The 22,743-nt window shown below is 38.3% G+C and overlaps 1 protein-coding gene across 10 annotated transcripts in view; it reads left to right on the top strand.

The window, feature by feature from the left end:
• hdac4 (histone deacetylase 4) overlaps positions 1-22,743 on the top strand; it is a 532,576-nt gene that overhangs the window by 458,421 nt on the left and 51,412 nt on the right. For 9 of the 10 annotated variants that reach the window (XM_059647103.1, XM_059647104.1, XM_059647105.1 and 6 more), the window contains 5 exons: positions 6,102-6,222; positions 14,114-14,160; positions 18,359-18,466; positions 21,742-21,797; positions 22,197-22,284. In XM_059647103.1, coding sequence (XP_059503086.1) covers positions 6,102-6,222; positions 14,114-14,160; positions 18,359-18,466; positions 21,742-21,797; positions 22,197-22,284 — 420 coding nt within the window. The remainder of the gene's footprint in view (positions 1-6,101; positions 6,223-14,113; positions 14,161-18,358; positions 18,467-21,741; positions 21,798-22,196; positions 22,285-22,743) is intronic. The other variant, XM_059647102.1, reaches the window with a different exon arrangement.

Here is a 22,743-nt window from a genome sequence, read left to right as displayed (position 1 = left end):
TAAATTATGATTAACTAAACTATAGGGATTATTTGCTGCAGACAACTTAATTAATAAATATTTATGAATCGATATGTTGGAATAGGATGAAAAGTATTTGTAGAAATTTATTTGCAAGAGGCTGATCAAGTGAAGGAGTGAACCAAGAGGCAGCTGTTAAGATACAGGAAGAATTGGGGACGTCGAGCACTGGAGGAAAATCAAAATGTTAAAAAAAAGTGAGAAAACGTTTTAAAACTTTGCTGGCAGAGGGGGAAAACAAATTAATTGCAAGTGGTGAGTTAACCATGCTCAAACAGTCATGCAAACATCCCGAGATAAAAGGGTAGAGCATTTTTCTAAAGAAGGATCCAGACCCGAAACGTCACCTTTCCTGCTCCTCTGATGCTGCTTGGCCTGCTGTGTTCATCCAGCTCTTCACCTTGTTATGTCAGATATTCTAGCATTGGCAGTTCCTACTCATGAAGCTCCTCATGAAGCCAACCTGACTGGGAGCAAGGTTATGTTGTTATGAAAACCAGAAACCCAATAGTTTTCTTCAATAAGTTGGGGTAACGGAAAAGGCCATGCAGTAACTGATGATTACATTCGTGGCATCATGTGGAGTCAGAGACCATGCATGAGCGACTACGTGCGGGGGGGGTGGCGGGGTGTGGTTTGCATGGAGTGGTGGTGGTGGTGGTAACCCCTCCATACAAGAACACACCAGTAGTGGAGTGCACAGTGAAAGGTCCCGTTCAAGAGGCCACAAAATCACTTCAAAACAAAACATTAATTTCCAGTAAGATATATTCTATTAATAAGGCATGCAACACTCAGAGAAGCAGCAGGTCTCAATCGGGATGATGATAATAGCCAAACTGTTTAAAGTGAATATTTTAATAAAACAACTTTCAGCAAAGGCAGACCATGTATCTGTGAAAATGTTACCAATGTGTGTAAATCTGTGACGTGAGAAGTGTGGTCTTCCCCTTACATTGAAGATGTAACTGGCCTGATAATAGTTTGCCCCAGAGCGATGGTTCTGATGGACTTGCCTCACATACTAAAATTAACACATTAACAAATTAGCTCCCTATTTTACATGTATAACACCCATTCTGCTGAATAACCTCAGCTTTTTAATTGTTCAGTACAATTCAACCTGGTTAATGTTTCTGTATAAGCCAATCTCCTGTGGAATTATTCGAGAAATTATTGGGTTAGAATTCATACCATTTAATACATACTGATTTTCTTTTTGCTGAGATGAAGCTATAAGCTATATCTCCAAAAGTTTGAAATGGTTAATTGCCCTTGAGATTGAAGAACATACATCCAGAATCAAATGTCTGACTTTTATGTTGTCAGTGTGTGGTTTTCTTTATAGAGCGACAGATAAAAGCCTTTTGACTGCAATATCAATAAAGCTATTTTTGTCGAGGGTGGGCTTTCTCTTACCTTCTCCATTTCTTAGAAAGTAGGAGTACTTAGCTAGAAATAAAATGTAGTTAAGGAAAAGTAAAGTATGAAACAATATTCAAATTATTTGTGCTAATTAATTTGTTCTGTATAAAATAAATGGATTTCTCTCCATTAAGTTCAGTTTAAAAGGACCAGGCAGCAGATCAAGATTACCATAGGTTGACTAAGTATTCAGGTTTAAAGCTGAGATTGCTTCCTGGGTGCTGCAATGTGTCACAGATCAGATAAATGCATACCACAAGTGACTGTATCTAGGCAGATTTGATTGAAGCACGCTGAATTCCAGACTGCCAAATCACCTGTTACTATAACTCCTATTGTAACAAACTTCTGATCCAAAGGTTTCTTTCTTTCTTTTCATTCTTCCCTTTAGAGAGCCAATCGTAAATAAATGTCACCAGCATTGCTATATAGTACAGAAATCTCAGTATTGTAATCCAAAATGTATTTAACGTTGATCGATTTACTGAACTAATGAATGCCTGAGCTGTGGCATGAAATGGTTTTGAATTGTGTAAATATAAATTGACTTGTTTGTTAGAATTTATTAAACAAGCATAATTTTTGAGCAACTAAATTTTATTTCATTACTATTAAACTGTTAGTCATTACTGTACAAATGTGCACAATAGAAATATAAAAATTCCATCTGCTATGATAACTAGATGGTTTAAATATGTTTATAATAATTCTGGAAGTGTTAATGTTGGGGACCGCATTAGGCTCCACCAGATCCGATAGTTTGATGCACTCTTAGAAAAGAGGAATCTCAATGTGACATTCCAATGAAGTTAGATATGTCTTGCCTGAGCTTCTGGTAGGCTTAGTAATTATACCTAATTAGGCAATGTAATTCGAAATGGATGCTATTTCACAATAAACTACATCTTGTTGTTAAGGTTCACTAGTGATTCATCCTTTTAAAAGAGGAGATTGGATGATTGGTGACAGCACTGCACCCAACCATTATTGGTTCTGCATAAAACAGGATACGTTGTCTTGGATAACAAAGTGTGGAGCTGGATGAACACAGCAGGCCAAGCAGCGTCTCAGGAGCACAAAAGCTGACGTTTCGGGCCCAGACCCTTCATCAGATACACTTTGTTATCTTGGATTCTACAGCATCTGCAGTTCCCATTATCACTGATACGTTGTCTTGGGATAGGTTGTATATTACAGTGGAACACCAAATACATTGAGCAGAATGCTAAACAGCTTTTCTCTGTTATGCTGATCAAAAAATTTTGCCTGCTGGTAGAGTACAAGATGCTGGATCATTGCATAACTTAAACCAAGTTGAATAAACAATTATAACTAATGAAAATCCATTGAAAATATGTTTCTCTAAAAGTCATAGAGGAACTGAATTAAATAAATTCTTGAGAGTATAAAACTTAAACAAAATTAAAAGGAGATTCAAGATGAAGGTCTTTGTCTTGCACTCATCACGTGTGAGGCACTTGTGGTATGCATTTATCTGACCTGTGACACATTGCAACACCCAGGAAGCATGTACAACCTTAAACCTGAACATTTAGTCAACCTCAGAAAAAAGACGTACCATTTTATACAGCATGAGAAAAGGGTGCTGATTGGTTGGGCCACAACTGGGATAGAGGGGGTAACGAGAACAATTAACTGTCAATCTTGATTCTCAGACCAGGCAGATGGGTTTTGATTGGTCAGAGCATTGCCATGGGAATGCAACAGAGTTTGATTTTTTTTTTGCAAAACAATGTGTGTATAAATTCCTTTTACGTGAAACAGGATCTTGGCTATTTATCTAGCTAGTAGCACACACAAATGCACTACCCTGCCAGCCCAGCGATAATCCTAAATTAGTTTCTGATGTAACTTTGAGCATAGTATTGATTATTGAATAATTTTTTTCTAATAGCAGAGTCACATCTAATGAAAGAATTTGAACTCGGTGAAAACCTCTTCCTGTTTAATGTGGGGTAAGGGCACCATAACATTGAACTCATTGCACAAGTACAAATTAAAATAAAACAAAGAACTACAGATGCTGGAGATTTGAAACAACCAAAAACAGAAATTGCTAGAGAGTCTCAACAAGTATGGCAGCTTTTGTGGAGAGAAAACAGAGTTATCTGTTCAAGTCCTGAGTCCTGTTCTGAGGGTCATTAGACTCCAAACATTGACCCTGTTTTCTCTTCAAAGATGCTACCAGACCTGCTGAGTTTCTCCAGAACTTTATTGTTGTTTACAACAACAAACTCATTTTCAGAGAGAACATGTTCAGAGAGATTTTTGACATGTTTATTAACATCCTCAATTGTGCTACCAAACTATTTCTATTTAATTTATAGTGCAGGTGTGTTGTAAGTGAATATTGTTTAAGGTTTCTAGAACTGAATTCGTACGTGTTGTGCAATCCTACATAATAGGTGTAAAGTTGTGTTTTATGACTAATGTCCCTGTTGTGATATTTGTTATAGAAGATTCTTATACGTTTGGTCTTGCACTTATTTAAGCACTTTGTCCTAAATAAATTCCACTCTGCATATTTAAACAGAACTGCATAGGCTTTTGCTGTTTGCACTTCTGGTAATAGCAAGATTTGTTTCATAGCCAGCAGGGGGCAGCAGCATTGTTAATTGATGAGCTATGTTTTTTGTTATGTGAGAGTATTCTCCTTTTTATTAAAAAAAAGTGTATATTTCCTGTTCTGAATTCCTGCAATGATTGTTACCTGTTTCAAAAGCTAAAATACATTTAAAGGCAGAAATAGTTCACTTATGATGTTTATTACTTTAGAAATTAGGAGATTCATACTGCTTTAAAATATTATAAATAACTGATTAATGCCAAATATGTTTTTCTTTCAGAAAAGACCCTCTTAATATATTTCTGCCCTATGACACATGTATTAACTTTACCACAAATATGTGCAGTATTATTGCTTCCATTTGTCCCATTACACATTTCTGGCATACTTTATTTAATTGTTTGGAACCATATCAATCAGGTTTGGGAATGTCAACGGTATAGCAGTATATCTTATAACTTAAAATACTATTAAAATCATGTGTACGTAGCCCAGCTTTGCCTTGGTAACGTTCAGTTTAATTGTACAGTGGATCTGTCACCCAATAAAAATTGCTGTGGCAAACAATATGTATGAGTTTAGTGTAGTGGTGAATATCTTCTTGTGTGACACCATCATTTCCAGCCCTAAGTGTATGTAAAAGCTATAAATTAAAACTATTATCTCTCATATAATAGTAAATAAATAGCATGTATATTATAAATTCTGCTGTCCACTTTTAGCAGAAGCATTAATCCATTTTTTTAAAAACTCAGTTAAAATTCTAGAAAGAGATAATTGCTGTGAGCTTCCTAAGCATTCATATAGAAACAAAACTCACAGTGGCTTATATGTGCCATAATGGACTCTGTAGTGGTCCTCCCATCTGCGGTACCATTTTTGGGGAGCCTTGACACTAAAATGTAGGTACAGCCTTTGCATTAGTAAACCAATTCAGCTATATTTTTATAATGTGGTAGTATCTGAATTGATTGACTAAATGATCGCTTTGCAGTTCACTACTGTTACCTGTTGGTTTTATGTAACATATCAAGCTTTAATTATCTTCATTATTGTCATTCTTTTTTTGCTTCTCCCCCAGTACTTAATGGTGTATTGAGCAGTTACAGAATAATGGATGTCATAGACTGAAAAATATCAATAAAAATTTAAAAGTAATCATTGTTAAAGAACTCCATAAAGATCAGTAAATTTTGAAGAGAAATTTGAACTTCCAGCAAACGGCCAAATGGCATGCCAAGAATTCATATTTTAGAGCTTTTACTGAAACAAATAACCCATAGAAATTATTGACTAAATACTGTTTACTGTTTATAGACACATATACTTTAAACTACAGAATAGATCCCATATTTCACTTTAACCAGAGCTGAAAAGCTCCCACTGCAGATATGTTACACCTGTCCCTGAAGTGGACGCTTCATCCTCCATAAATAAGTCTGAATTATTCTCAACTCCTGATTTTTAAAAAAATTTTTAATTTCCTATTTAATTTCCCAGTTGAGTAATTTACAATCCTAAAACTGACTACCTCTGTGAGGTAATGAAATGTGAGGCTGGATGAACACAGCAGGCCAAGCAGCATCTCAGGAGCACAAAAGCTGACGTTTCGGGCCTAGACCCTTCATCAGAGGATTATGTTGTGGATTCTTTCCTTCCAGTTCCTGGATGCTAGCGAATCTACCAGCTTTCTTTAATTCCTCCAAACATTAGCTTTATATTTAAGTAGAACTATTTGGCTAACTTCAATCTCAACTCCTTTTCATCTTAAAAATAGAAGGATAGTTTACAGTGCTGCTGTTCACAGCTCAGTATCTGTAAGAGCTTTTCAGGACTTTGGAAGACTGTTGGCCTGTGATCATTGTCCCTGAGCATTAGCACCCTTATGCTCAGTAAAACAATCTGAATTTTGCTTTTGCTGTCTAACAATTAAATTACCTGTGCTTATTATCAGGCAGACTTCAGAAGATATTACATGAGCCCCTGAATTTACATTTGATTCAAATGTACAGTTGCCTTCGCTTTACAGTTGTATATATTGTACTTATTTTAAATTTTTTTTCCGCAGTGTATTAGAGGAAGGAAAGCATCTCTGGAGGAGCTACAGGTCGTACATTCGGAGCAGCATGCATTACTTTATGGCACAAACCCACTGAACAGACAGAAGCTTGATAGTAAGAAACTGCTAGGTATAGCACAGTTCACTCCTCTACCTTTTGATGCAGCCTTTCAGGAATAATCATTATTTCCCAGCCATTAGTTCAGTAGTGATATAACAACTGTATATACTGAAATAAGAGAAGCATTCCAAAATCACTTTTTTAATCTTACTGTCACAATAGTTTCAATGCTTAACCAGTAACAATAGCATTCTATTTAAAAGTATTTAGTTCTCTAATTTGCCTGTTTGTTTTAAAGGGTTTTTGAAGAACTACCTGCACTTAATAGATGTTCTTGTTATGCATGTCACGTTGTCCTTACTTCGTTTAAATGTAATCCAGCTGGGTTGCATGCAGGAGAATGATCTCCCTATGGGGAACTGAATCCTTAACCCTTTAACCAGCTAGCAAGTTGAGAAACCAGCATTCTCTCAGGGTTGGGAAAGCACAGTTCGTATATTGTTTCTGAAACAATCATTAAACTTACAGTAATAAAGCAATGTTGTATGTTTTTATGTTGTTTAACAATTGATTTTTCTTTTTCCATTTCAGTTTTCTTACTGAATTTTTTTTTTCATTATTTCACTTATAATTTTACTTTCTCTTCCAAACCTTTAAAAGTCGTTCAGGCCTCTTGTAATCCAGCTCCATTTTGACAGTTGGCATAATTGCAGAGGAAGTTCACTGAGTTTTTTCCAGAGTTGAAAGTGTTGGCTTGTGAGGAGAGATTGAGTAGACTGGAACTGAACTCATTGGAATTTAGAAGAATTGAAACGGGATCTTATGGCAACATATAAAATTACGAAGGGAATAGCTAAGATAGAAGCAGGAAGGTTTTTTTTCCCACTAGCAGATGAAACTAGAGCTGGGAGAGCAGACTTAGGACTAAGTTGAGGAGGAACTTCCTCACGCTAAAGGTTGTGAACCTGTGGAATTCCCTGCCCACTGAAGTAGTTGAGGCTACTTCATTGAATGTTTTTAAGGCAAAGATGGACTTTGAACAGCAAAGGAATTAAGAGGAATGGTGAGTGGGTAGGTAAGTGGATCTGACTCCATGGAAGATCAATCATGATCTTATGGTATGGCAGAGCAGGCTCGCAGGGCCAGATGCCCTACCCCTGCACCTATTTCTTCTGTTCTTATAGGTTGGAAAAAATATAGTTGCTGTAAAAGCAGGTGTAAAATTTAGCCCCTCAGCCGTTTAGAAAAGCTTGACAGGACTAAAGGATTATTATCAGGTGGGTAAAAGTGTCTGTTGTCTTCAGAAGTTGTGTGCACCCAGGCAGTTTAATTCACCCATGGTGTTGTAAGCTATAAAGCATCAACCTTTTTCCTAATTTAGATATGCTGAAAATATGGGACTTCTCATTCAAAATTGATCTGTTATTAAATGCATTTATTTGAGTTTAAATGATTTAAAATCTCTTTGAACACATGTATTGTATGCATAAGTTGTTGAGTACTTCAGGGAATGGCCACTACACAGCAACAACAGCTTGCATTTATGTATGCCCATTAATACTGTGTTCCAAGCTGGTTCATAAGAGTACATGAAGCAATATGAGACCAAAGATGATAGTAAGGCAGATGATTAAAAACCCCGTCTTAAGAAATAAGTTTTAAGGAGGAAAGGTAGGTGGATAGGCGTAAGGTGGGAATTGCAGAGTACGAGATTATGACAGCCGATGGTAGTACCACCAGTTTGGCAATGAAAATTAGGGATGTTGAAGAGGTCAGAATTAGACCACTGCAAGTATTTTACATGACTGTCAAAATAGGGGTGAGGCTAGAGGCAGACTTGAGAACAAGAATTCGACTTTTAAAATCAACCTGTTGCTAAACTAGGAGTTCATATGAATCAGCAACCCCCAGTCATCATTGTGTAAGATGGAGTTGAGGATAGATCGCCAGAACACTAAATTTAACAGTGCAGAAATTGGGAGAAAAGCCATTGCAGGTGATACTCTAGTAAAAAACACAACTTAAATATCAGCTGGAGCATTGTAACCAGTTCTGGGTGGCTCATGCTGTATTTGGTCCATGTTGCTTTCTCTCTTCTTTTCTCCCCTGCCAAAAGGTGCTCCTGACATACCATTCCTTTGCAGATTCTGCTGCCAATGTCATTGTTTTATTTCAGACTGCATAGTTGTAGGCAACCTTTCATCTCTCAATACATGCAGTTACCATGCAGGTGTGAATATCAGTGTGTCAGAGAAAGTTTAAAAGGGGTTTCTGAGAATGAATCCACAGATGAGAAATTTCCGTTATGAGGATAGATTGGAGAAACGAAGGCCAAGAGGAGATTGATAGAAGTTTTCATAACTGTAAGAGTTTGGACAGAATGGGTCGGGTGAAACTGTTCCCCCTCATAAAAGGGTCAAGAGAAAGATATAAGGATATCAACAGATATAAAGTAATTTGCAAAGAAATGCTAATGTGATGTCAGTAGTAAGGGTCGAGAATGCAATCTCTCAGAGTGATGGAGGCATATTCAATTAAAACATTCACGGCAGCATTTAATAAATATTTCAATATAAAAAAAACTTGGTATTATAGGGAAAATGCAGGAGAATGGTAGTCATAATGTAAATTCAGAGAACTGATGACACACAAAGCCAACAGCCTCTTTCTGCACCTTTTCACTTCTGTGATTCTGAGCATTATAGATCTTGAGTCCCTTGAGTTACAAATAAAAATACCTGAATCCATCTCTTTAGCTGCTGCCCAGGTTCTTAGTATTAGTAAAATTTATAGATCCTGAATTCTAAGTGAACTTCAATTTTTTTTTCCAAATCAAAGTCTTTTACCGATGCTTGTTTTTGCGAATGAGGTAGGGGAGAGAAGAGCTTCCAGTATTCATGCTGTATTTGGTCCATGTTGCTTTCTCTCTTCTTTTCTCCCCTGCCAAAAGGTGCTCCTGACATACCATTCCTTTGCAGATTCTGCTGCCAGTGTCATTGTTTTATTTCAGACTGCATAGTTGTAGGCAACCTTTCATCTCTCAATACGTGCAGTTACCATGCAGGTGTGAATAAGAGGTGTAAATTTAATGATGCCTCTTGATTATAATAGTAATTTTAAGGCATGAAGGATCATTTGTGTCTTTATTCAAAGCATATTTAGTGCATGGATGTATCAGCTATTAAAGTTAAATTATGAAAGTTGAATATTGATAGATGGCTTTTTTTCCAGGTTGTATTATCGCTGGCTTTCAAGATGCAGAGAAGCAAACATTGAGAAACAACCCTTGCTGTTACTAGTCCATATTTCTTTCTCTGATCTGTGCAAAGGCTGTTTTCCTGAGATACAGTTCACATGTATATTCCCCTGACATCATTCTATTTTTCAAGCTAGATAATCTGCAGGCCCCTCTATCATAATATGTGAAACTTGCAGAAATTTGCAAGCCAATAATAGGACATAATGATTCACACCTGACTGAGCTTCAGTGCCTTTTAATAAGATGTGATTTTCAGCTCAGACTGTCTTTGTTTATCTTTGTTTATTTGAGCTTGGTTCAACCTGGTCAGGTGACCACTGCAGTTATCTTTAGGCAGTACTTTTTAAAAAAAATTGTATATATATATTACAGGTATTAAAATCAAATGATGGAAGTTAGAAATCGATAGACCATATTTTACCACTACTGCAACAATACTCGTTCCATATGCAGATGTTTACATAAGGTTAACAGTACAGAACTGGATCATTCAACTCAAGTAGCCCATGCTGATATTGAGACCTCATGTGAACCTCCTCACATCGTATCTCATCTGAATCTGTTCTGAGGACAATTCCTTGACTTCTTTAGCCAGGTTTAAATGTTAACAAATCCTGGCAGTTAACTGTCAGTCATCACTTATCTGGTACATTCCCAATGGCAACATCTATACCAATCAGATTCCACTCAACATTCTATCAGTACAGTCTTATGTGATATAAAAAAGGTTGTCTTCTCTTTATATAATATTTCTAACAAATTGTCCTAATGAGTGTCGTCTTTTCCGGCAATACTAAAACATACCCATGCACTGGAAGATAGTCTTAAGTGTTCTGTGAGACTCCCAAAAGGTCTTCCTAGCAGTTCAAAACCTCCATGGCCAAACAACCATTTTTATCAAATGTCCAGTTTTTTTTCCTCCTTCATCACTTGTTACTTGTATCAAAAAGAGAATATTATAAAGATACATTTATACTGTGTTGATTGTTGTAATTAAATGGAAACCAGTGTTCTAGCGAAAAGGATAAATAGGGTGGTCAGTAGGACTTTAAACTAGTGAGTTGGCGGGAAGGGAAAGTGAAAGAGACAGGGAGTATGGAGTTCAATGGAAAGGTAAGCAACAGGATTGCATGTGTACAGGTGGATTTAAGCTCGTGGTAGACTAGGAATACAGCAAAAAGGAAGGATAGCTTAAGACATCTTGGGATTTCCAACCTCTCTCAGAATGATAAGAAAACTAGCATTGAGACACTTATCTAAATGCTCGTAGTATTCGCAACAAAGTAGATGAATTAACAGCACAAATCCTCTTGAATGATTATGATGTGGTAGGCATCACAGAGACATGGTTGCAGGGAGCTCAGGACTGGCAGTTAAACATCCAAGGATTCACAACATATCAGAAAGACAGGGAGGTGGGCAGAGGGGGTGGGGTTGCCTTGTTAGTGAAGAATGGAATTAAATCTACGGCGCTAAATGACATAGGGTCAGAAGATGTGGAGTCTGTGTGGGTGGAATTGAGGAACCACAAAGGCAAAAAAACTATAATGGGAGTTATGTACAGACCTCCTAACAGTGATCAGGACCAGGGGCGCAAGATGCACCGAGAAATAAATAGGGCATGTCAGAAAGGCAAGGTCACGGTGATCATGGGGCACTTCAATATGCAGGTAGATTGGGTGAATAATGTTGCTGGTGGATCCAAAGAAAGAGAATTCATGGAATGTTTGCAGGATAGCTTTTTGGAACAGCTTGTGATGGAGCCCACAAGGGAGCAGGCTATTCTGGACTTAGTGCTATGTAATGAGCCAGACTTTATAAAAGACCTTAAAGTAAGGGAACACTTAGGAGGCAGCGATCATAATATGGTAGACTTCAGTCTGCAGTTTGAAAGAGAGAAGGCAAAATTGGATGTAATGGTGTTACAGTTAAATAAAGGTAATTACAGGGGCATCAGAGAGGAATTGACGAAAATCGACTGGAAGCAGAGCCTAGCAGGGAAGACGTTAGACCAACAATGGCAGGAGTTTCTGGGTGTAATTGAGGACACAGTACTGAGGTTAATCCCAGAGAAAAGGAAGATTATCCGGGGTGGGATTAGACAGCCATGGCTGACAAAGGAAGTCAGGAAATATATCAAAGAAAAAGAGACAGCCTATAAAGTGGCCAAGAGCACTGAGAAATCTACGTTGGGAAGGCTACAAAAACAAACAGAGGATAACAAAGAGAGCAATAAGGAAGGAGAGGATCAAATATGAAGGTAGGCTAGCTAGTAATATTAGAAATGATAGTAAAAGCTTCTTTCAATACATAAGAAACAAACGAAAGGCAAAGTAGATATTGGGCCGCTCCAAATTGATGCTGGAAGGCTAGTGATGGGAGATAAGGAAATAGCTGAAGAACTTAATATGTGCTTTGCGTCAGTCTTCACAGTGGAAGACATGAGTAGTATGCCACCAATTAGGGAGAGCCAGGGGGGCAGAGTTGAGTACGGTAGGCATTACAAAAGAGAAAGTGCTAGAAATGCTAAAAGGTCTAAAAATTGATAAATCCCCTGGCCCCGATGGGCTACATCCTAGAGTTCTGAGGGAGGTGGCTGAGGAAATAGCGGAGGCTTTGGTCGTGACCTTTCAAAAGTCACTGGAGTCTGGGAAAGTCCCAGATGATTGGAAAATTGCTGTTGTAACTCCCTTGTGTAAGAAAGGATCAAGGCAAAAGATGTAAAATTATAGGCCGATTAGCCTAACCTCGGTAGTTGGTAAAATTCTAGAATCCATTGTCAAGGATAGGATTTCTAAATTCCTGGAAGTGCAGGGTCAGCTTAAAACAAGTCAACATGGTTTTAGTAAGGGGAGTTCGTGCCTGACAGACCTGTTAGAATTCTTTGAAGAGGTAACAAGTATGTTAGACCAGGGAAACCCAGTAGATGTTATCTATCCAGACTTCCAAAAGGCCTTTGATACAGTGCCTCACGGGAGGCTGCTGAGCAAGGTGAGGGCCCATGGTGTTCGAGGTGAGGTACTGGCTTGGATTGAGGATTGGCTGTCTGACAGAAGGCAGAGAGTTGGGATAAAAGGCTCTTTGTCGAAATGGCAACCGGTAACGAGTGGTGTCCTGCAGGGTTCAGTGTTGGGGCCACAGCTGTTCACCTTATATATTAATGATCTGGATGAAGGGACTGGGGGCATTCTGGCGAGAGTTTGCCGATGATACGAAGATAGGTGGACAGGCAGGTAGTACTGAGGAGGTGGGGAAGCTGCAGAAAGATTTAGACAGTTTAGGAGAGTGGTCCAGGAAATGGCTGATGAAATTCAATCTGAGTAAATGTGAGGTTTTGCACTTTGGAAAAAACAATACAGGCATGGACTATTTTCTAAACGGTAAGAAAATTCGCAGATCAGAAGTGCAAAGGGATCTGGGAGTGTTGGTCCAGGATTCTATGAAGGTTAACTTTCAGGTAGAGTCCGTAATCAAGAAAGCGAATGTAATGTTGTCGTTTATCTCAAGAGGGTTGGAATATAAAAGCAGCGATGTGCTTCTGAGGTTTTATAAGGGTCTAGTTAGGCCCCATTTAGAACACTGTGTCCAATTTTGGGCCCCACACCTCAGGAAGGACATACTAGCCCTGGAGCGTGTCCAGCGGAGATTCACACGGATGATCCCTGGAATGGTAGGTTTAACATATGATGAACGGCTAAGGATCCTGGAATTGTACTCATTAGAGTTGAGAAGGTTGAGGGGAGATCTAATAGAAACTTACAAGATAATGTATGGTTTAGAAGGGGTGGACGCTCGGAAATTGTTTCCGTTAGGCGGGAGACTAGGACCCATGGGCACAGCCTTAAAATTAGAGGGGGTAAATTTAAAACTGAAATAAGACGACATTTCTTCAGCCAGAGAGTGGTGGGCCTGTGGAATTCATTGCCGCAGAGTGCAGTGGAGGCCGGGACATTGGATGCATTCAAGGCAGAGATCGACAAATTCTTGATCTCAAAAGGAATCAAGGGCTACAGGGAGAGCGCAGGGAAGTGGTGTTGAAATGCCCATCAGCCATGATTTAAATGGCGGAGTGGACTTGATGGGCCGAATGGCCTTGCTTCCACTCCTATGTCTTATGGTCTTATGGAAGATTTTAAAGGGGCATCAGACCCTCTGCATCCACTGTCATTCAGACCCTATATAGCTTACTTATAGGCATACATTAAGGAGTCATGCACTGTAGCTTTTCAGGAAATTGGGTTATTTCTGTTGTGGTAGGCCATAAAGAAAAAACACCTTGTTCATTGCTCATATTGAAACAAGTGTTTAGATTTGAATCCAGAATCTCCAGGAATTTAAACCATCTGTTTCATTACAATTCTTTTGAGTTTCCATCTTGATCTGAACTGTATGTAGGCTATGACCCAGTTGGGTTCCAGTCATCAATTAAATAAATTGCAAGTGGGGAAGATGATTTCAAATATGCTAACACAGTGAATAGATTGTGAGGAACTGTTTCAGTGATAAAAGCTTTTGCAAGGGCCCAAGAGGCCAATAAAGGGGATTAACACAGTATTAGTAGGAATACACACCTTGCAGAGGTTCATTTGTACTTAACTACAATAATTCCCATTATTGAATTGTGATTTCAACATTTCTGCAAATATTATAATTTGTCTTGGTACTACAAACTAAAAGCTCTTTTTAAATATTGTTCCACAGGTTCCGTCACTCCAATGTTTGTTATGCTTCCTTGTGGCGGTCTTGGAGTAAGTCTTTTCTTCCCTTTTTAAAATTTGTAAATAATGTCTTATTTGTTCTTTCCATTTTAGCGACAACATAAATTGTTGCTTTGACTTCTACTCAGCACATAATTGAGAACAGATGTCCCCCTGTAAACAGGAATTCAAGGTTTGCTGTACTAAGAATGTTGACTAAACCACAATTGGAATATGTGAGGTATTGTTCAGGGAACAGAGTCGGGGAAATTGAATGATGACTGAAGGTATACTCCTTACAGCAGGTACTTGTAAAGTTGCACAGAGCTGGTGGATATACAGTGACTCCATAAATTACTGATTCTACCACACAGCTTGATTCACTTTCTCAGCAGTTCAGTGTGGGGAATTGTTTTGCTGAAGCCAGCCTCATGTTGGTACAAAATTTGTCCTTCTGACATCTAACAGCTGGTTCAGACCAACAAAATTAGCTGCATGGGCACAGTTGTTTTCATGCCTCCCTTAGCCACAGATGTTTGGCAATGGAAGGAAATAGAGGAAATCCATTTTTTCTTGTAAATTTTGATACAATTTGGATTCATCCTCAATATTTTACTGAATAACCATTGTTTATCTTTGACAGTACCTGCAGTCTGTCTGATTGTTGGAAACAGCACAGTTGTTAATGTATCATCATCGCCAGCATCCACACATACACACTTTGGCAAGATGATTAATGATTTTTAAAATCCCTTTTAGGTGCCCCAGTTTTCTCCTTCCCAAATAAAAGCTGCTGAAATTCATTATAACATGTATATTACTGCCTCTGCTGAGTTAATATAAGTCAACATAGATCAGGGATCATATCTGTGATACATGTAGCCCAGATGTTTCATGGATGTTTCATGTTATGCAGTTACAGAGCACTTAAGAACCCTGGCTTGTTCTAAGATTCTGATTGAAATGCAATGATCTTGCTTTCTGCTAAATGTGTTGATCAAAACATTTTATAAATGTATGTGGCACTCCACTCCCTTACCCTGTTTTATTGATTAGAATTATAACAGCAATATTTTTGAAGACTAAATGTTTGATGCAATGCATTGTTTAGACTGGTTGAGATCAGTGTTGTTCACATCCCATGGTGGCAGTTTTTCTGTTTGGTTGAATCTACTTAGAATGCTGCCAACAGTTAAAACAAACTAGCACTGTTTTTCAAGTTTTCATTTTAGAAAAGAGTTTCTTATTTTGCTTCCACAATTAGTCTTCATAACCAATATTTGACATATTGGGTTGTTTTGTAGGGCAAGTGACTTGGAGGTGGTAAAGTTGGCTTCATTTCTTTCTGAATTGTTAATGAAAGAACAGAATAGTGATACAATGTAAATTTGTTACAATAGTGTGAGTTTCTCAGAGCTAGTGTTTGAGTTCTGTTAATCTGCTGAATAAACAAAAGGATTGAAGGAAGCACAAACACAGTACAAATAGCACTGTACTCGGTGTGCGTGTGAATGGAAGTGGGTTCAGCATGTGTTTTTATGTTGAATAGTTTACTCGCATACAGCTACATTGTGGTTTCACTTAACACCAGATCCTTGTTATCTACGTGGCAAATAGTTCTTGACATTTTTTTAGAGCTTTTGAATTCTTTTATTTAAGGCATAAGGCACAATAATCTAGATGAAATACAGGCATTTTATGTCCAAATCTTTAATAGGAATGGAACAAACGGATTCAAGTTTTTCTTATTTTTCAGATTATTTAACAGGTACACTGTAAGAATACCTGTGCTTATTGGCATATTTATGACTGGGCTTTCCAGTTCTGTTGACACAACCAGCAATTCTGCTGCCTGTTCAAGTGTTGGCCCTATCTATCTGTTTTCGCATAGTCTCTTCATTCTCTCCATTTTCCTTATCTATAGCTCGTCCTATTTTCACAGATGCAGAAAAAATCGATCAGCTGAATTGCTGAGGTAGACCACACCCAAATAGCATCTCTACCAGCCTCTGACCCTCATTCAAAGCCTGAAAATGCAGTACAAGTATTTATCCCCTTAATTTAGATAGTTGTGTCAACAAAATTGAGAAGTTATGAAACAAGACTATACTTCCAAAATAGCTCCTCATTTGCGAAACAGATTAATGTTTAGTGACAGCCATATTCACACACCAGTTATGTTGTTCTGATACCTCTATGGTGGTTTGCCTTAGAATATTTGCTGTATCACCAGTTATATTAACTATTTAAAACAAGCAGTGTCCATGCAGAGGCTTTCCAAACCACCCTTCCATTTTCCACCCTCTGATAGCTTAAGCTCATGCTAAACTTCAGTTGGCATTTCCTAATTTCAGCAGATTACCGTTTGCCTGAGTGCTCACTTGACTATTTTGGCTCCCAGTTTGGCATTGCTTCAACTTTAAAATTTACCTCCTTACTTTAAAATCTGTCCCTCCACATAATCTATCCCCCGAACTCTGAAAAGCTCTCCCTGAATGGCTCAGCTTCTCTATCTGTCTTTTCTCCTGCCTGGTGCTCTCATTAGCTGGGAAAGTAAGTTGCAATGAAGAAATAAGAATCTTCCATATCCATTAATAAATTTATGTGAATGGGCTAAAATTTGGCAGATTGAGTTTAATGTGGATGAGTGTGAGATTATCCATTTTAATAGGAAGAATAGAAAAGCAACTTGCTATTTAAATGGAGAGAAAATTGAAAATGCTGCAGTGCCAATAGCTCTGGCTGTAACAAAGTTAAATGCATGTACAGCAAATAACAAGGATAGCACATAAAATTTTGGCATTGTATGTTAAAGGAATGGAGGAAACAAAAAGCAGAGTGCTGTTGTAACTGTACAAGGCCCTAGTGAGACCACATCTGGAGTATTGTGTAATGTTTTGATTCCCTTACTTGAGGAAGGATGTCATTGCATTGCAGGCAGTTCTGAGAAGTTTCACTAGATTAGTTCCAGACATGAAAGACTTGTCTTATGAGAAGAGTTTGAGCAGGTTAGGCCTGTACTCACTAGAGTTTAGAAGAATGAGAGGTGATCTAATTGAGGTATACAAGATGCTAAAGGGGATTGACAAAGTAGATGTGAAGCAGGTAATCCCATTTCTGGGGCAACCTTGAATGAAAGATTATCTTTTTAGGTTGAAGGGTAACTGTTTTAAAACTGAGATGAGGAGAAATTACTACTTTCAAGGTGTTGTGAATCTGCAGAAATCACTATTCCAGTGTGCAGTGGAGGCCCAGGACACTGAATAAATTTCAGGAGATGGCAGACAAATTTTTAATTAGTAACTGGTTAAAGAGTTATGGGGAGCAGGCAGGAAAGTGGATTGAATCCAACATGAAATCAACCATGAATATAATAAATGGCGGAGCAGGCTTATAGGGCCTGAATTGCTGACTCCTAGTTTTAAATTCTTATGTTTCCCAATGAGGCAAACTGAGGCCTGACTTTGGGTCATTGTAATCAATTTCTTACAGTTGCTTTTGAAAATAAAATTACAATATACTATATCATTTTGGAAACACAAGGAGGCTACTCAACCCAGTGAGTGTATAACTTACAATTCATTTTAATTCAAAAAATAGTTGGTTTGAAACAAAAATATATCAACACACGAATGGTATTAGACTGGCTGCCGTAAATAGCAAGTTTCCTCCATTGCATAACACTTCTGTTTGCACACATGCACAACTTATTCCCTAGGTTAATGAATGTTGCATTTGATGTACCATGTGTGTGTTGTGCACGAAGATGTTTGGTTGTGGATCTCAAAGTATAGGTTGAAGTTTCATTTGATCTCCAGATTAAATCTCTCGTTTAAAATGCAGAATTATTGTTTGTGTTTATAATCACTTAGTGAGGCAGTAGGAAACAACATTATCATAGTATCCAGTCAAAGCTGCCACTATTGCATTCTACAGTTAAGTATCAGCAATATTATACCTTGTTATTGCAAGCAAATCATTTACAATTTTTGGAATGCACATTTACCAGACCACGTTTTCAGATTTTATCCACTGGATTCTTGTTTGGTACCCTATTGGGAGGAACGTCACGCTGGATACCTAAACACTATGCAAACTATTTTGTACTGGTCTGATATACAGATAATTTTTATACAACCACTGTAATCATTTATTTATTAACTGTATTTTAAAGAGAGCATTGTCCAAAACAAGTTAAAAGGTCCAATATTTTATGTAACACATTTAATATGAGTTTTTTTTAAATTAGGTTGACAGTGATACAATTTGGAATGAGATCCACTCATCCAGTGCTGCACGTTTAGCAGTGGGCTGTGTGATTGAACTTGTTTTCAAAGTGGCAACTAAGGAATTAAAGGTAAGTCTTTTTTGTTCATTGAAGTAATAACTGTCAAATGGGAAAAGGTAAATTCACTTGGATGTAGAAAATTATGCCATTGGATCCAAGACAATGAATGAAAACATTTACTAATTCTTAATAATAATGTTTTCGATAATCCAGTCTGAATTACTTTCACATCCTTTCTCGCTCTTAATCATTTGGGATGTTTGTGTTAACTTACTGCTAAATGGTAGCATTCTGTAACAGGACCTTGTGGGTAAATATTTGTGCACATAATCCATGTTAACTCTAAAGGAGGAAAAGGGAGCGCTGTCCTGTTGGAGATTGTTTGTATGAGCCATCAAGCTAAAGCTCTGTCAGCCTCCTTAAGTGGGTGTAAAAGATTCCATGACATGATTCAAGAAGAACAGTTGAGCTTGCCCCCATTATCCTGCTAATGTTTATCCCTTGACCAGCACCTAAAAACCAATTCTGGTTATGATCAAAACCAAAAGAACTGCGGATGCTATACATCAGGCAAGAAACTGAAATTGCTGGAAAAGCAGCTTCCAATATGGAACAAATTCTAGCAGGCCTATGAGTGTTGATCCATATAATTCATTTTGTCCCAATCACATCAATCCTAGGGATTGTCACAAATCTACCTGTATTATGAAATAAAAGTGAGAAATGATTGACTTAACTTGAGTTTATACAGCACCTTTCTTGTCTGAAGGACATCTCAAAGTACTTCGCAGCCAATAAATACTTCTGAAGTGTGGTCACTGTAATGGAAAATTCTCTTTAGATGTAGAATCAGAGAATTTTCCAGTGCAGAAGGAACCCATCAGGCCTATCCTGTTTGTGCAATCATGCTCACCTTTGCTTTGAAGTTCTTCATCGACAGGTAGCTGTACAACTGTCTCTTCAAATTATTTTTAAGAATCAGCTATCCCTACTTTCCAGATGGATCCCACAAATTCTGAGGGGGAAGAAAAACAATGCCCTGCCTTCTAAATCTTATCAGTGATTTTCAATTTATGAACTCTAGTTACTGACCAACTTGCCAGAGGGATTATTTTTTCCACCTTGAATTTTTTTTCAAGCCAGAAGGATTATGCAACATTTTCTGAATCGCACTAACTTGTACATAATATGACTCTGGCAAAGTACAGTTACATTGCTAAATGAAAGCCATTTCATAAATCCATATTTATAAATAAGAAATCTACATCCTGCAATATATCCATTTTTTAAAGACCCTGTTATTACTCTATGTGCTCAACTGTTGTGATTGTGAGATTGTTTCTCTTTATATTCCTGAATGCATTTTAAATAGTATATTTTATGCACCATCATTAAGTCCTACTCATTGCTGTATTGACATTATAGGGTAAATTAGTCTTGGCCAGTTGCCTAAAATGGGCGAATGTTAATTTTACGTCCCATTTTTGTCCACTAAAGCTCATTTCAGGTTTCCCTGACAACTGAATAGCTAGCTAAACCACTTCAAAGGGCTATAGCAAACAGTTGTCCACATTCATGTAGCACTGAAGTTACATATAGGCCTGACCAGGTAAGCTTTGTTGCCACTTGTATTGATGCCAGCTTTTTTTTTAAGTATGCTCAAATTATCAACCTGCTATGATTTGAACCTACAGTATTTGCATTATTAATACAGGTTTCTGGATTGTTAATTGTTAACAATTAACAACTGAATTTGAGGAATTTGGAAATATCTTCTATAACTTCGGTTAATTTGTAATAAGTTCATTTTCGACAATGTGTACCATTTTTCTCTGAATTCTCACTTCAGTTGGATATTAAGACTTTGTAAATTGTGGGATAACAAAGTATGGAGCTAGATGAGCACAGCAGGCCAAGCAGCATTTTAGGAGCAAAAAGGCTGACATTTCGGGCCTAGACCCTTCATCAGAAAAGGGGGAGGTAGAGAGGGTTTTGAAATAAATAGGGAGAGAGGGGGAGGCGCATCAAAGATGGATAGAGAAGAAGATAGGTGGAGAGGAGACCGACAAGTTAAAGGGCAGGGATGGAGCCTGTAGAGGTGAGTATAGGTGGGGAGGGAATAGGTCAATCCAGGGAGGATGGACAGGTCAAGGGGGCGGGATGAGGTTAGTAGGTAGGAAATGGAGGTGCGGCTTGAGGTGGGAGGAGGGGATGGGTGAGAGGAAGAACAGGTTAGGGAGGCGGGGACGAGCTGGGCTGGCTTTGGGATGCAGTAGGGGGAGGGGAGATTTTGAAGCTTGTTAAATCCACATTGATACCATTGGGCTGCAGGGTTCCCAAGCGGAATATGAGTTGCCGTTCCTGCAACCTTCAGGTGGTATCATTGTGGCACTGCAGGAGGCCCAGGATGGACATGTCATCTAAGGAATGCGAGGGGGAGTTGAAATGGTTCGCGACTGGAAGCTGCAGTTGTTTATTGCGAACCGACATAGGTATTCGGCAAAGCAGTCCCCAAGCCTCTGCTTGGTTTCCCCAATGTAGAGGAAGCCACAATGGGTACAGCGGATGCAGTATACCACATTGGCAGATGTGCAGGTAAACATTTGCTTGATGTGGAAAGTCCTCTTGGGACCTGGGATGTGGGTGAGGGAGGAGGTGTGGGGGCAAGTGTAGCAGTTCCTGCGGTTGCAGGGGAAAGTGCCAGGTGTGGTGGGGTTGGAGGGTAGTGTGGAGCGGACAAGGGAGTCCCGGAGAAAGTGGTCTCTCCGGAAGGCAGACAAGGCTGGGGATGGGAAAATGTCTTTGGTGGTGTGGTCGGATCTCTTTGTAAATTGTGGTCCTGTTTTGGCTGAGGCACCAGACTCCACTCAAGCATCTTTTCTCATAATTAAGCTGAAGCATTTTATCGACTCTTCTGTACATTTAAGAAGCTTAAATAATGGGAGTAAATATGGTTGAGACAAATTATTTTGTCCCTTATCTTGCGTGTTCCCTCTCTTTTCCTGAAGAGACTCGCTTGCTGGGTTTACATGCATACCACTTACCCTCCAATGTATTACCCAAATGGTTGATATTTACTGAAGCCGAGTGTACTAATCCTGCTGTTTCTCCACATAAAAGCGTCTAACTTAACTCGGATCAAATCTGCAAAGTTATGCTCTCTTTTGCTGATCTCTTACTCATTGCCACAACCTATTGAAACATCAGCAGAGCATAATATAAGTGGTAAAATCCATTATTTGGTATTCTGCCCTGTAATTAACTGTCAGAATTGATTGAAAGTACCAGTGCATCCATGCAAATTGTACCTTGTACTGAATTATATAAATTATGGTGTTTTGCAGAATGGATTTGCAGTTGTAAGGCCTCCTGGACACCATGCAGAGGAGAGCACACCAATGTAAGTAACTGTTTAAGTCCTTCCCCAGTGAAAACAAAATTCTACTATTTACGTAATAGCACAGTGAAAATATATAGTCTATGAATTGCAACTGTTCAAGAACCTTGCTCAGCACCACCATCTTAAATGCAATTAGGGATGGGCATTAAATATGGGCCTCACCAGTGATGCCCAAATCCACAAACAAGATTTTAAAAATAGTCACCTGCTTTTCTGGAGTAGTTTGTATGTAATTGACAACATATGAGGTTCAGAACAAAAGCTGGTGAAAATTTCTCCCTACTGTGCTTTTCCCTCTGTTGATAAATGAATGAAAGAATGCGGATGGTTAGAATCAGGAACATTTTCTATTGACCATTTCCCTTTTTTTCTCCTCTTGCCCACTTCTCTTATCTCCAGGGGATTCTGCTACTTCAATTCTGTGGCCATTGCTACTAAACTCCTACAGCAGAGATTGAATGTCAGCAAAATCCTTATCGTGGACTGGGTGAGTAATCCAACCAAAACAAGGCAAACATTAGGAAGAGTTCATTTCTTATTTTGCGTTGCAATTTTTAAAAAAAATTTAAATCCATGACTGCAGTGTATTCTTATTTCGGGTCATGTTTTGTTGTTAAAGTACGTTAATCTCGTTCAATCACTTAAGTGATTTCTGAAGAAGGGTCTAAGCCCGAAACGTCAGCCTTCCTCATCCTTTGATGCTACTTGGCCTGCTCTGTTCATCAGCTCTACACCTTCTTACCTCAGTCAATTTAGTTGCAGCTTTTAAAATATTTTACTGTTTCAGTTTCTAATTAATGCTAATCTTCTGTTGAGTTCTGAATTATTTTATGTTTATACTGTAATGAACTGTGAGCAAACTATATGACAGATTTCAATTTGAACATGCCTTCCCTGGATAGAATAGTGGAACAGTGAAGAACTATAATTACTGAGGTGGGAAATG

Source organism: Stegostoma tigrinum, chromosome 7, assembly GCF_030684315.1.
Source record: "Stegostoma tigrinum isolate sSteTig4 chromosome 7, sSteTig4.hap1, whole genome shotgun sequence".
Lineage (NCBI taxonomy): Eukaryota > Metazoa > Chordata > Chondrichthyes > Orectolobiformes > Stegostomatidae > Stegostoma > Stegostoma tigrinum.
This window is presented reverse-complemented; position numbering and strand designations above follow the sequence as displayed.